This window comes from Notothenia coriiceps, unplaced genomic scaffold (assembly GCF_000735185.1).
Source record: "Notothenia coriiceps isolate Sejong01 unplaced genomic scaffold, NC01 NC01_scaffold00004877, whole genome shotgun sequence".
Lineage (NCBI taxonomy): Eukaryota > Metazoa > Chordata > Actinopteri > Perciformes > Nototheniidae > Notothenia > Notothenia coriiceps.
Genome location: NW_011337578.1, coordinates 47,335 through 59,523, shown reverse-complemented (window position 1 = coordinate 59,523; position 12,189 = coordinate 47,335). Strand labels below are relative to the sequence as shown.

The 12,189-nt window shown below is 37.1% G+C and overlaps 1 protein-coding gene across 3 annotated transcripts; it reads right to left on the bottom strand.

Annotated features, from left to right (window-relative positions):
• Positions 1-2,480: 2,480 nt before the first annotated feature.
• On the bottom strand, positions 2,481-9,976 carry LOC104942653 (LIM/homeobox protein Lhx8-like). 3 transcript variants are annotated; one of them, XM_010767903.1, is made up of 9 exons: positions 8,974-8,991; positions 8,640-8,718; positions 8,267-8,407; positions 7,199-7,320; positions 6,342-6,562; positions 4,258-4,361; positions 3,843-3,938; positions 3,459-3,639; positions 2,481-3,179 (listed from the first exon to the last, which is right to left on the bottom strand). In XM_010767903.1, exons 2-9 carry the CDS (start codon positions 8,715-8,717, stop codon positions 3,103-3,105), a joined length of 1,020 nt encoding a protein of 339 aa, XP_010766205.1. In that variant the 5' UTR covers position 8,718; positions 8,974-8,991; the 3' UTR covers positions 2,481-3,102. The 3 variants fall into 3 exon arrangements, with proteins under 3 accessions (XP_010766205.1, XP_010766204.1, XP_010766206.1); XM_010767902.1 differs by lacking the exon at positions 8,974-8,991 and adding an exon at positions 8,860-8,925; XM_010767904.1 differs by lacking the exons at positions 8,640-8,718; positions 8,974-8,991 and adding an exon at positions 9,836-9,976.
• Between the last annotated feature and the right edge of the window lie 2,213 nt (positions 9,977-12,189).

Genomic DNA, 12,189 nt, shown 5'->3' with positions numbered 1-12,189 from the left:
TGTACACACAGACAGTCATGAGTGTGACCAATATAAAACTTCCTCCTAGATGGGAAATGAAAATGCATGAGTGTGCCTGTCATTGTTTGACCGACGACAGAGATAGAGAACATTAACACTGACTTCAAAGGCTCTCGTAGGCTCAATGTAAGGAAAACACAGACACAGGAAACTATGCTTTAGTTGTGTGTGTTTTTAGTAAGTGTGTGTATGGCAAACACTTAGAGAAGAAATATCAGATTATAAGTATCCTATACACACTGTATGGATCTGTATTATCTCACACACACACACACACACACACACACACACACACACACACACACACACACACACACACACACACACACACACACACACACACACACACACACGCTGAAAGGGGATCTGTGCTGGATCTGGTTTATGTGCAGATCTATTCCTACAGTGCAGTCACAGGACCTCATGCCATTTCCTGTGTTTTACATGCGACTGTATTTACTTGTTAAACGGAAATTGTTAAACAGCGAAAATTAAAGGAACACTTGAACGATAATGTAAGTACTCTAAGGACAACAAGTATTAAAAGCTTGGGAAAAATTTTAAGTAAATCTTCTCTCATTTTAACAATTGTAAGTTTAGAATCTATCAATGTATTAATTATATTTTTGCAGTAGTACTAGTTTATATATAGTTTGCATTTATTAATAAAGGCATTTCATATTAATAACATTTAGAAAAGGAATGATATATAACAAAGTCAGATGATTTTATAGTTTTAAACATTGATTTGTTGCTTGTTAGCTTCAGCCAATACATTTAGCAAAAGAAGAAAATAAAATTGTGCTAGCATTCACACTTATGCAGTTGGTGAGTGCTCCAAGATCAAAAGTAACAACTTCATTTTTTTGTTGCTGTCATCCGAATCTGACTGCAGCTTACTTCAGCTTACTTCATTTAAATCATTCCGATCCAAAGTGGTTTGACCCTTGCCATGATCACTCAACACAACACAAAGAGTCTAAAGTAATTTCATCATGTAGCAGGATATCCTAGCGCCATTATATAAACACTCAGAGGGTCCCCAGGTCTCTCCTTACCCCTCTGCTCTCCCTCTCCTCTCTCTCTGAACCCAGGATATGATTGGTTGTTGAAAACTCGATAGCAGCAGTATCTGCCATCTTGTAGGGTTGTGGGACAAACCCTAGGATAGCAGTTTTTACCTCAAACCTATACAAAAGATGAATGAAGTGAATACGTTTATCAGCGTGCACTTTTAACAACAGAGAACAGTAATGATCTTTGGTTATGAGCATCATTATGTCAATCATCAGAAAACTCTTTACTAAAGAAGTAACCCGTCTTCATTTTATGAACCATGTCCGGCCCCTTAACACCAGACTGAAGTCTATCCATCCTTCTCTCTACTCAAGCAGCACATTGTTTGACAGACAATGAGATGCAACATGTGCAGCAGTTACTGTACCGTAATGCTAAAGCTTGTAAAATACTCATGTTTTTTGGTCATTTAACAAACTTGTTTGATTTATTATTTAATTTATATGAATAGTTTCTGTATTTTAGATGTTTTGTTCTTGAGATTTTTATTTTCTTTAGTAATTGATATGAAATATTTCTATATATTGTTTGTTTTAACTCATTCACTTGTTGACAGATTTAAAAAATATATATATTACAAAATGTATATGAATAGTTTCTGTATATATATTTTTGTATCACTTGTTCTTACACACAACTTTATTTTGTCTCACCTTTTCACTTGTGGTTTTACTTAATATATTTGTTAGTAATTGATTTGAAAAAAGTTTGATATCGTTTTTTTAAAGTTGTATTAACTGTTTTCACTTTCCCTTTGTCAGATTTTATTCAAATAAAAAATAACGCTAAAAACGTAAACGCAAATGTTTAAATATATAAAAAATGTTTCACCTCACAACAAAAATACTTTTCCTACAAATAACCCTACATTCAAAGCCTTACATCTTTAACATTATTTATACATTTGGAGTTTCATGCTACTTTTTAACATAATATTCATTCATATGGAAACCATTCCGTCATCCAAATATTCCTGCTTCTTAACTTTCTTCTTACACATTATATTTCAGCATAAACCATTCCCACTAGCAATTTCTTCAGGAATTGCATTCTCTAGTTTAGGACTGATCTGCAAAGTAAGGTGACTATGACTGTCGAATAAAAAAGACGAGCATAACTACAATAGATTGTTCTGAAAAGTAGTGTTGTATCAGACGCACAATGCTCAGTTTTACACAGCCCACCTGGGTAGATTTGTATCACCCCATCTTTGAAATGACAATCAGTTACAGTGAATAAATCAAATATGGACAAAGCCTTTTGTTGCAGCCATGAACTTTAATTTAGATAATCTTAAACATCAAATGTGAAAGCATCTATTCCCAGTGTGCAGTTCATACATGGCTTCTGTCTAACATTCCCAATATAAGGAAATATTTACACATTGGCTTTGTTTTTTTTATCTGTGCTTACCGTATGTTCTACTGAAAAGCATCTTAAGAAATGTTGTTTATCAAAAATAGGACATGTGGATGTTTTGAGAATAACAGCCTTTGACCCTTCCAAGTGGAGAGCAGAGAGCTTTTCTAACAAAGTCTTTACAAGGAAAACAACCCGCTTCTCTCTCTTGTACAACTAACAATCTTATAATCATCAAACACATCCTTAAATAAACATCTAACTGAAAACCATATGCTTACTTCGCTTTATATCTTCTTACAACAAAGTGCCTTATCTCACAATTATTTTCAAATAAATTAAATACAAAGAAAAACACAGCATATACATATTAACAAAAGTTTCATCTCACTTATTACCATATTTTGTCAACTCTCCCGTTTCTGTGATTCCATTAAATAAATGTGTTGACATAACAGGTTATTTTTTGCTCACATATAAGGCGGTGAAACTTAAATTGTTTGACTTAATAACTGATTCTTTGGACAGTTTATAAAACAAAGTAATTCAATCCTCAGGACTTTTTTATGAAAGAGTAACAATTTGCTCTTTATCTTCCAATCAGCCAATCGTCTTCTCTCCATTTTCTGAGAGGCGGGCTGTAGCTCAGGCATGGCTGATGGGGAGATGTGTCAGCGAATGAGACATGAGAGGCTGAAGCAGAAGTGGGTCTGGATTTTGAACTAGGGAAGGTAAAAAGAATGACAATTATTTATTAATCAAGAGGCTATAAATTATATCTGAAACAAATAATGTAAATACAAATGACAGATGTTCTAAAATAAATCTCAGATTCAAACTTTTCTTCTTCCTGGGTTAGGGCCTAGCTTTGGTTTTACCTGGCAGCCATAGTATACACAGCTTTTCTATTGATGATTTATATTCTTAGCACTGAGCTAGCTGTGCACTAACTGTATTTATAATCTCCGTCAGTAATGGTGATGTGTGCACATGTTTCTTACCATCCATATAGGTCAGTGTAGTGAGGAGGGGTGCATCCTGGGAAATATAGGTTGTGTATTGCAGATCGTCCATCATAGGTGGCGTCAGCTGACCAGGAGCAAAGGATGCCATAAAGGTTGGGGAGGAGGAATGTGGGCCGATGTATTTCTTTTGACGAGCTCGACAGTTCTGAAACCAAACCTGAATGAGGAGACATGAGGTGAAAAGTGACTCCATCGATAACTTTGAGTCCCAACACTAAGATATCATTCTTTCTCTATTGTGAGAATTTATCACAATTGTTGGATTGAATTTCTCAATCAAGTTGTTGAAAGAAATATAAGCATTCACCAATATTTGCGTTCAGCAGAGCCCTATCTTTAGGGCAGTAACCGTTGCTTTACCTGAATGACCCTGCGCTTGAGACCAGTCCTTTCTGCCAGTATCTGGAGGGTCTGGGCATCTGGGTTGCTATCTTTAGCAAACTCAGTTTGCATTACCTACACATGTAGAGATGAGGAGGACATAAAAGGATAACAGAATAAAAATATACAAATACATGTGTTCCAATACAATAGAGGGCAAAACACATCTGGGTTTGGCTAACTGTTTTTCAGAGAATAGACATGGTTACTCATGTCATACTTATTATTATGAAACAATTTCTTATTTCTGAAACCTCTATAAGAAAAGGTATTGCAGAGCATTTGCTAATGAAAGCATGCAGGTGGTCTCACACTTTAGTGGAAGTTAATCAAATCGACCGGAGTAAGAAAGAAACATGGCCCAGTAATCCCGCAGCAGTAAGCAGACTGGTACCTGTAGCTGGTCCACAGTGAAGCTGGTCCTGGCCCTCTTAGCCGGCAGGGGGACGGAGCTGGCCTCGTCTTTCTCCGACAGCTCTTCCTCCACTTGGGGTTGCTCTTTAAAACAAGACACAAAGCATGTCAAACAGATCCTTTGACATTCTGAAATATAGGTCGGTTTCAAATGTGGATTCTGCTGCAGCACTTCCCTGGAATTGCTCTTGTGGGGACAGTCCACTATAGTGTATGTAAGTTGATTTGGGTAAAAGTGTCTGATCGGTAACAATGTAATGTATCTTGATTATTTCGTAATCAAAATCTATATTTCCAACTGCAAGTAAGAACAGTATAATACAGTGGGTTGATAAAGTCTGAATTATTTGGATTAATATTATGTAAACTTATTTGTATTTACTTTTGTTTGGCCTTAGGATGGCGATAATTGGATGACCATTTTAGTTTTCACTTCATACAGCACTGTAAATTGCATGAAATGATGAGCTGTTTTGTTTTAATTTTGTTGTATGTATGTTTATGTATGTTTTGAGTGTGTGAGGACCCCAGGAAGATTAGCCAATGCTCATGCTAATGGGGATCCTAATAAAGACAAAAGACAATATGAAACTATGGTGGGCTAGTTTCTGGAAACACTTGCTGCCCCTCCGTTTTACTAAAGCAGAAGTAGTTGTTTTTATTTTATACTGGAAATGTGTATTTCGACATGTATATGTTTTTACTTTTTTAATGCCATTGTATTTCTACTTCAGACATATTTTGGATTGTTTATTTCTAGTGTCTTCATTTCTCTTATGTACATTGCCTTGTTTTTGATGCTGCAACACAAACATTTCCCAAATTGGGATCAATAAATGACTTCTAGTACGGTGGCTGAGAGGTGCAATCGACAATTACAAAGTGTGAAACACTAACAAAGCTTGAGACAAATTTACATTTTCTAAAACAAAATTACATTAGCAAAACACTTTTACCAAAGAAAAAACTATTTAACATGAACAAAAAGAAACTAACAAGATGCGAAACACTTTTACAAAGCTAGAGACACATTTACAAGTGTCGAAACACTTTAACATTTCCTGAAACACTTTAACAAACTAGAGAATCAAACCGGAAAGGGAATGCCCATCATACCAGAAGTGACGTGCAAGTGATTGACACAAACTTAAGTTTGTTTTGGCGGATAGACCGCCGGTACCTATGGACCTTTAAGGTCGTTAAACATGTTTTGTCCGTTCTGTGGAAACCACCTGGGCCAAGTGACATGGTTTTGCTCATCACGATATACTTTCTCTTGCGCAAGAGATACGTTCTTGTGCACACAAGAAAGTTACAGGTTCGCCAAGTAGGAAGTGGAGCTGTGCCTTTTACACACAGCCTTCACTGTGGAGTTTAACCAAGTATTGCTCAAAAAGTACAGAGTAAAGATACTTGATTGTACTTGTTGTAGTAGTCCAAGTAGTGCTGAGTCCAACAGTATCAATTTCATGTAGAACTTATGGTGACAAATATTTTTATCCCTCAACAAATATAGCAGAATACATGAATGATTGTACTCAGGAGGGGAGTTTGACAGAGTATTACTCAAAAAGTACACAGTAAAAGTACTTCATTTTATTGTTGGTAGCAGTCAAACTAGTACTGAGTCCAACAGTGTCAGCTTTATTAAGAACCTATGGTAAAACATATTTTTCTCGCAAATATAGCACAAAAACATGCATTATTTTACTCTTGTACTAGCGTCACTGCCGCTTCTTGACGATTACCGTAAAGGCGCGATTAATCACGCACTCACAAATGAAGAGCTGCTGATTTTACCAAGCCAACGCGAGAGACGGCTGAGTTAACTGCAGTGTTCCACTGCAGTGTTCATTTTTTTTCGGTAAAGTATGCTTAATTATTAGCTGAAACATAACTTATAGAGGGGCATCGTCTCTATAACTGTCATGCACAAACTCTGCCAAAGCCTCTCTCTAGGTGAGTAGCAAAGACTACAACAAAACTAAATCTCCTTTTGCCATCACTCAGAAAGGCCCTGGTTAAACATACATTCTTGCTGTAATTCATCACATATAGACTCACCATTTTCCTTAGTACGTTGGATATTCTCCATCATGATGTCGTAGTGTGGCCGGCAGAAGACCCTGTTCTCCAGCACTCCACACTCCTCCCCAGTGGAGAGCTGGCGCTTACAGGAGATGCAGGAGAAGCAGGCCAGGTGGAAGGTGCTGCCCCGGGCCCGGCGCACCCAGTCAGTGGAGTGGATGTTCCGGCCACAGCGAGCACAGCGGGTCCCGTACCTCCTGAGACAGATGGGGGACAGGGAAAGAGGCGGAACAATTATTTAAACCTTGTGGCTTAATAGGATTTTTTTTTTATACAAGTAGGATGTGTCTTTTATTCTGTGATCATTGTTACTGTTATTGCATTTTGTTTTTCTTAAAATTTGGAAGTAAAATAAAAAAAAGTCTATAATAAACTGTACCTAAAAGACAGACATATGCATTTAAATCAATGTTTCTTTTAATTGTCTTTTTTTCATATCGCAGTGGCATTATGTTGACCATCTGACATTTAAAAGTGTTAATATTCTTTAAAAAAAAAAAATGAATATAGGAAAAAGTCCAAAAAGTTTTTGACATCGACATATTTTCCTCCGAGGAGTTTAGAACAACTTTATATAAATATAATCTTTTTTAAAAAGGTGATTCTCTGGCTTTGTCGCTCTGTTTCCCATGAACTTGACATTAAAACTTGTACCTTACATTTTTCCAATAATTACATTGGCCTTGTGCTTTTCCTCATCTGTGCTCTTATATAAACAAAGATTATTTCCTTTTCCATCTCTTTTTGCTGTCCATATTGCATTACATTAATCTTCCTTATTAACAAAAGGAAGTGACTGGAGGTACAGTTGTGTTACTGTAGTGATGACTTACCTGAAGTAATCAAGTTTGCAGAAAACCTGTTTATCTTTGATGAAGCAGCTCACGTGTCGCCCCAGTGACGTGTTGCACACACTGCACGAGAGGCAGCGCACATGCCAGCAAAAGTTGTTCACCTGAGATAGAGAAGAAAAGAGATTTTAACAACAATGCATCACTTTAACTGAAATAATAAATACATTTTACATTTTATTTGGGGGGCGCCTTTCATAGCACCCAAGGACACCTTATAGGGGCAATATAGGGAACAATTAAAACAGTGGATTTAGTGAAATATCAGCCGGGGTAAAACAAGACAAACAGGAAATGGACTACAGAAGGACACAAAAGGACACAGGGTACAGTCTGTAAAGAAAATGCCAGTTTGAACAGGTGGGTTTTGAGTTGGGTTTTGAATGTTGTAATGGAATCAGACTGTCGGATATGTAGTGGCAGGGAGTTCCAGAGTCTGGGAGCCGAGCAGCTGAAAGTTCGAGCACTCATGGTTTTGAGGCGGGAGCTTGGGACGGTGAGAAGTCCTACGGACGAAGAGTGGAGGGTGCGGGAGAGGGTGTACTCCTAAGGAGGTCGGTGATGTAGATGGGAGATAGGCTAGGTTATGGAGGAAATGCATTTTTTCTATGCTTGTACTCATAACCAATAATAATTTCAGAGCAAAAATCATTTTATTACATTTCTATAATGCATAACAAGGGAATGTAATTTAGAAATGGAAAGCAACATATGAGCCAAATGAAACAATGGTTTGTATTGGTTATATGTAAAGAGAACAATAATAACCAATAACAATTGAACTGCAAGTTGAGTATTCTGGGCATTTTAAAATGGAATTGATTGCAGACAGTAACTAAAATAAATAATAGCGTCTTAAATAGATTTTTTTTTGTAAACTGAAACTGAAGAAATAAGTGTCTACATACAAAAAAACACAAGTAGCTTAGACAAATGGCACTGAGATAGCCTCAAGTCATGAGAGGCTGGAAACAGCAAGTTTTTCTGTCCACTTAAGTGATGCAATGCCCAATTTGTAAGTGTTGTCAAGCATTGAATTGTCAGTCTGACCTTGAGGAGGTATCTGTCCACTATCTCCAGGCCGCAGGAGGTGCACAGGGTCTTCCCCTGCAGGGAGGTCGAGAAGGACGAAGAGAGGGAGGACGGAGAGTAGGAGTCCTCCTCAAAAAAATCCTCGGGCCCAGAGGAACCCTGCAGGAGCATCTTACAATGTAACAACGTGTAAAACTTTCATAACTAAACATTTATTCAAACTACACTGCTAGCATAGCCGTAAAGCAACATATAGCTACACTTTGAAGTGCGAATACAGTCACGCGAGCTCCAAATTTCCTCTTAACTTTTTTTTTTTTTTTAACGCGAGCTCCAAATTTCCTCTTAACTTTTCACAACAAGTTATTGGTTTGATATTGATAACACCTACTGTGTCGACATAAATATGTCCTTGTTGACGTAGCTGAGAGAAAACAGCCTCCGCTTCTCTCCTTTCTTCCTCCGACATGCTGTCAACGAGTCCAGAGTGATGCGAGAGACACAATGACACAGAAGGCTAACGTCCCCTTCATATTTCCTTCACAACCACGCTCATTAACCAATGCACTAAGAAAATAACAAGGGGACCCCAAAAGAACATTTTCGCTTACACTTTTTCGAGCATTCGTGTCCCTTCAATTTAGTTATGTGCTGTCATATATCGACACTAAATAGTGGAGGACAGTATTCGTCCACCATATTAACTTTACAATGTGAATGCTTACGTGTGTGCTACAATTAGCAAATCCTACCACCGGCCACGCTCACAGCTGAACGAGATCTGACTAATTATGATGAGCCGCGCACGTGCACATGATTAAGAGTAATTAGCCGGCTGCAGGTGTGTTCAACGTCTGGCTTTTATAAGTGACGGTGCGGTGTGTTCTCACAGTATTCACCTGTAGGCCTACACTTTTTATTTTTAAAGAAATTAAATTCACCTGTGATAGTGCTATTGTAACGAAGGATAACGAGTGTAATTAGGGTTAACCTATATTAAACTGTGGTCAAATATCAGCAAAGGTTGACTTCATATAAATATGGTTCATATGAAGAATTATACAAATAATAATTACTTTGTTTGTGAGTGAGGGCAACGTAGGCCTATCGGAATAATAACCGAAAAGCATAATTCAATATAAAATCACAACTTTATGCTGATACCCTTTACATCAAATTATTTTTGCAGTATGTAACTGATTTAGTTTGATGTTTAGGAGGTTTTAATATATGTAGCAGAACATTGAATATACCAATAAAGCCTGGAAAGACTAGCACTGCATACCCGATAAGACTTTTTGCCTTTAGACTTATGTCCTTAATGTAAACGTTAATGTAAATGTAGTTTTCAAAATAGGAAAGCTAGCTTTTTATAACCTGAAAATAATTTAGTTCACTCACTGTATCAAAATGCAGCGTGGAGAAATTATTAATTCACAAAATGAAAGAAATGGGCCTATAGCCTCCAAAATAAAAATTGTTCTGTCTTTTTTATATTGTATTTACTTTATTTAGCTTCTGGAAACAAACGAAAATGAACAGTGTTGTGAAGTCGTAGTTTTGTAAATGTAAAATATTGTTACTTACAACGCTGTTGGAGGCGCAGTTAGACATATCCACCGAGCGTCTGCCGCCCCCGGTGCATCACTGTTCAGACAGATGCGGGGAGCCTGACCCCGGTGTTAGTCCACTGTACCCCCGCTTGACACCCAAACTCCTTCAGCCTCGCTTCTTGCTCTTCTGACGACTTTTTTCACTCACCGTTTGTTTGTGAGACACATGCTTTTTTCATGTAATGTTAAGCAGCTCCGTGCACCTCCCACTGTGCTCGGACCCGCCTGCTGCACCATCAATGAACAGTTAATTTAATGTTAATGTTAACCCCTAAGGACCCACCGTGACACAGGTGTCACATGACATTTACATGTTCTGGAAAGTTACAGCTTTAGCCTTGTTTTTATCCCATGAAGTCCCTAAGTGACACACACTGAACAGTCTGGTGGGTCCTGGGCCAGATCATGTAATTTTGTGTTCCCATAACAACAACATGTCCAATATGTCCATGCGCCAGGCTAACACATGTGACAGAACTAGCTACATTTCAGAAGCTTGTTTTTTGTTGCTAAAGGTCAAATTCAAGCCATTTAAGAAATAACATGCTTACATCACGTCCTTTATTACATTTAACCTGTTGTGGTTATCCATTCTATTTAGTTAATATATTCTTTATTCTCCAATTCAAAGAATGTTCAAACAAATTTAAACCAAAAAATCATCCTCATTAATTTAGTTATAAATAATACTTACTTTACCATTAAAGCCCATGTGACATATATGTCACTTTTCAGATATTTGACAGAAATGTGTTCTATGTGGTCTATTGAGTCTAAATTATGTCCTCCTTAATTTCCCCAAAAGTATAAATGGGTCCGGGTTCTTATGTTAAGATGACGCTTTCTACATATTTTCCTATTATTCTTTCCTACTTTTAATGTTCTTGCAGACTGGAAATAAATGGAGGTAGCTGACTTTGCGAAATGCAGTAGAAAAAAGGCCAAATATTTTCTTTGTGATCAAGGGACTTCAATTCAGGCTAATGCATTAGACATCATAAAGAAAAGACTGCAGGATTTCTGTGTATAATAATAATTCTCACCAGGCTACTGAGACTGCACGACTTTAAGAAAACCAAATCTTTTCCTTCGAGAGGCATTTAGATTCACTTATCCCGGTCTGACATTATCAGTATTTCTCATCTTTTCCTTTTTGGCCATTGGGGATATTATGAACACAGCACAGGTCGAGTTTGGGGACTGAATTGTGTTTATTCAGACATCCACACTGTCTGCAGCACTCTCATGGCAGCTCAGCGACATGGCATAACTCTCCTCCAATTCCACTAACCTGGTCAGAGTAAGTCAGGAAAAAACTGTTTCATAATTTAAATGAGTCGACCACAGGGTGATATTCTACTTTTTGACATATAACACTGTAGTAGAACTCAATCTGTACCTCAATAACTATGAAATAAATAAATAAATAAATTCTAATAGCCTGTAATATTTTGCATAATTTCCATAACCAAGATTTATAAATGCTCCTTTTAGATTATTAGATTGAAAAACATTGCAATAGAGCAGGTCAGAAACCCCAAAAGGGCTTTTGGATTTATTTTTTAAATGATAGTTTTTCTTAACATAATGAGACATATACATTTAAAAAAGGGCAAAACGGTTACGTTGTTATAGTAATAATAATGACATTCATTCATTTTTTACATTGATTTATATTGCAAATATTTATTTCCGCATATTATAATATGCAGGACTTCATTCTACTGTACAGTATTTATTGTGTTTTACCTTATTAGACTTTAGATGTTAAAATTATTCCTGCTTATTACTGTATTTTATTCAACCCCATATTTGCATTACTGTATGTCTTTTTCTTTAATGTCTTAAATATATTGTCTCACTTGTTAAAAGGAGCTTTGGATTTAAGATTTGTATTGCCAACAACACACTGTAGCTATTGTTCATATGAAAATAAAGCCTTTGAATCTTTTAAGAATTTGCTATTTCAATCTCAGCTTTTATAAAGGTTGGGGGGCTCTTTAAGGGCCAAGTGGTCTCCCCCTCTTGAGTCTACAGCGTGCCTTCTCCTTCACGAGTACCTCTTCAGACTTTAAGTGAAGGTGATGGCTAACCAAAGACTGGGGTCAAAAAGGCATGAATGAAAACATTTTCAGAGGGCACTTTGTGAATGGAGAGGCAAGAGAATGGGTCAAGAATCCCTCTGGGTCTTGTCTGCGCTGTGCATACGTCTGCAACCCAATACATCAGCCTCTCAGCCTTCCAAACTTGAAATAGGAAAGACTAACCTCTAACAGAAAAAAGAAAAGCAGACTTTTAAAAATCATGTGAAAACTGAAAGAATCAGCA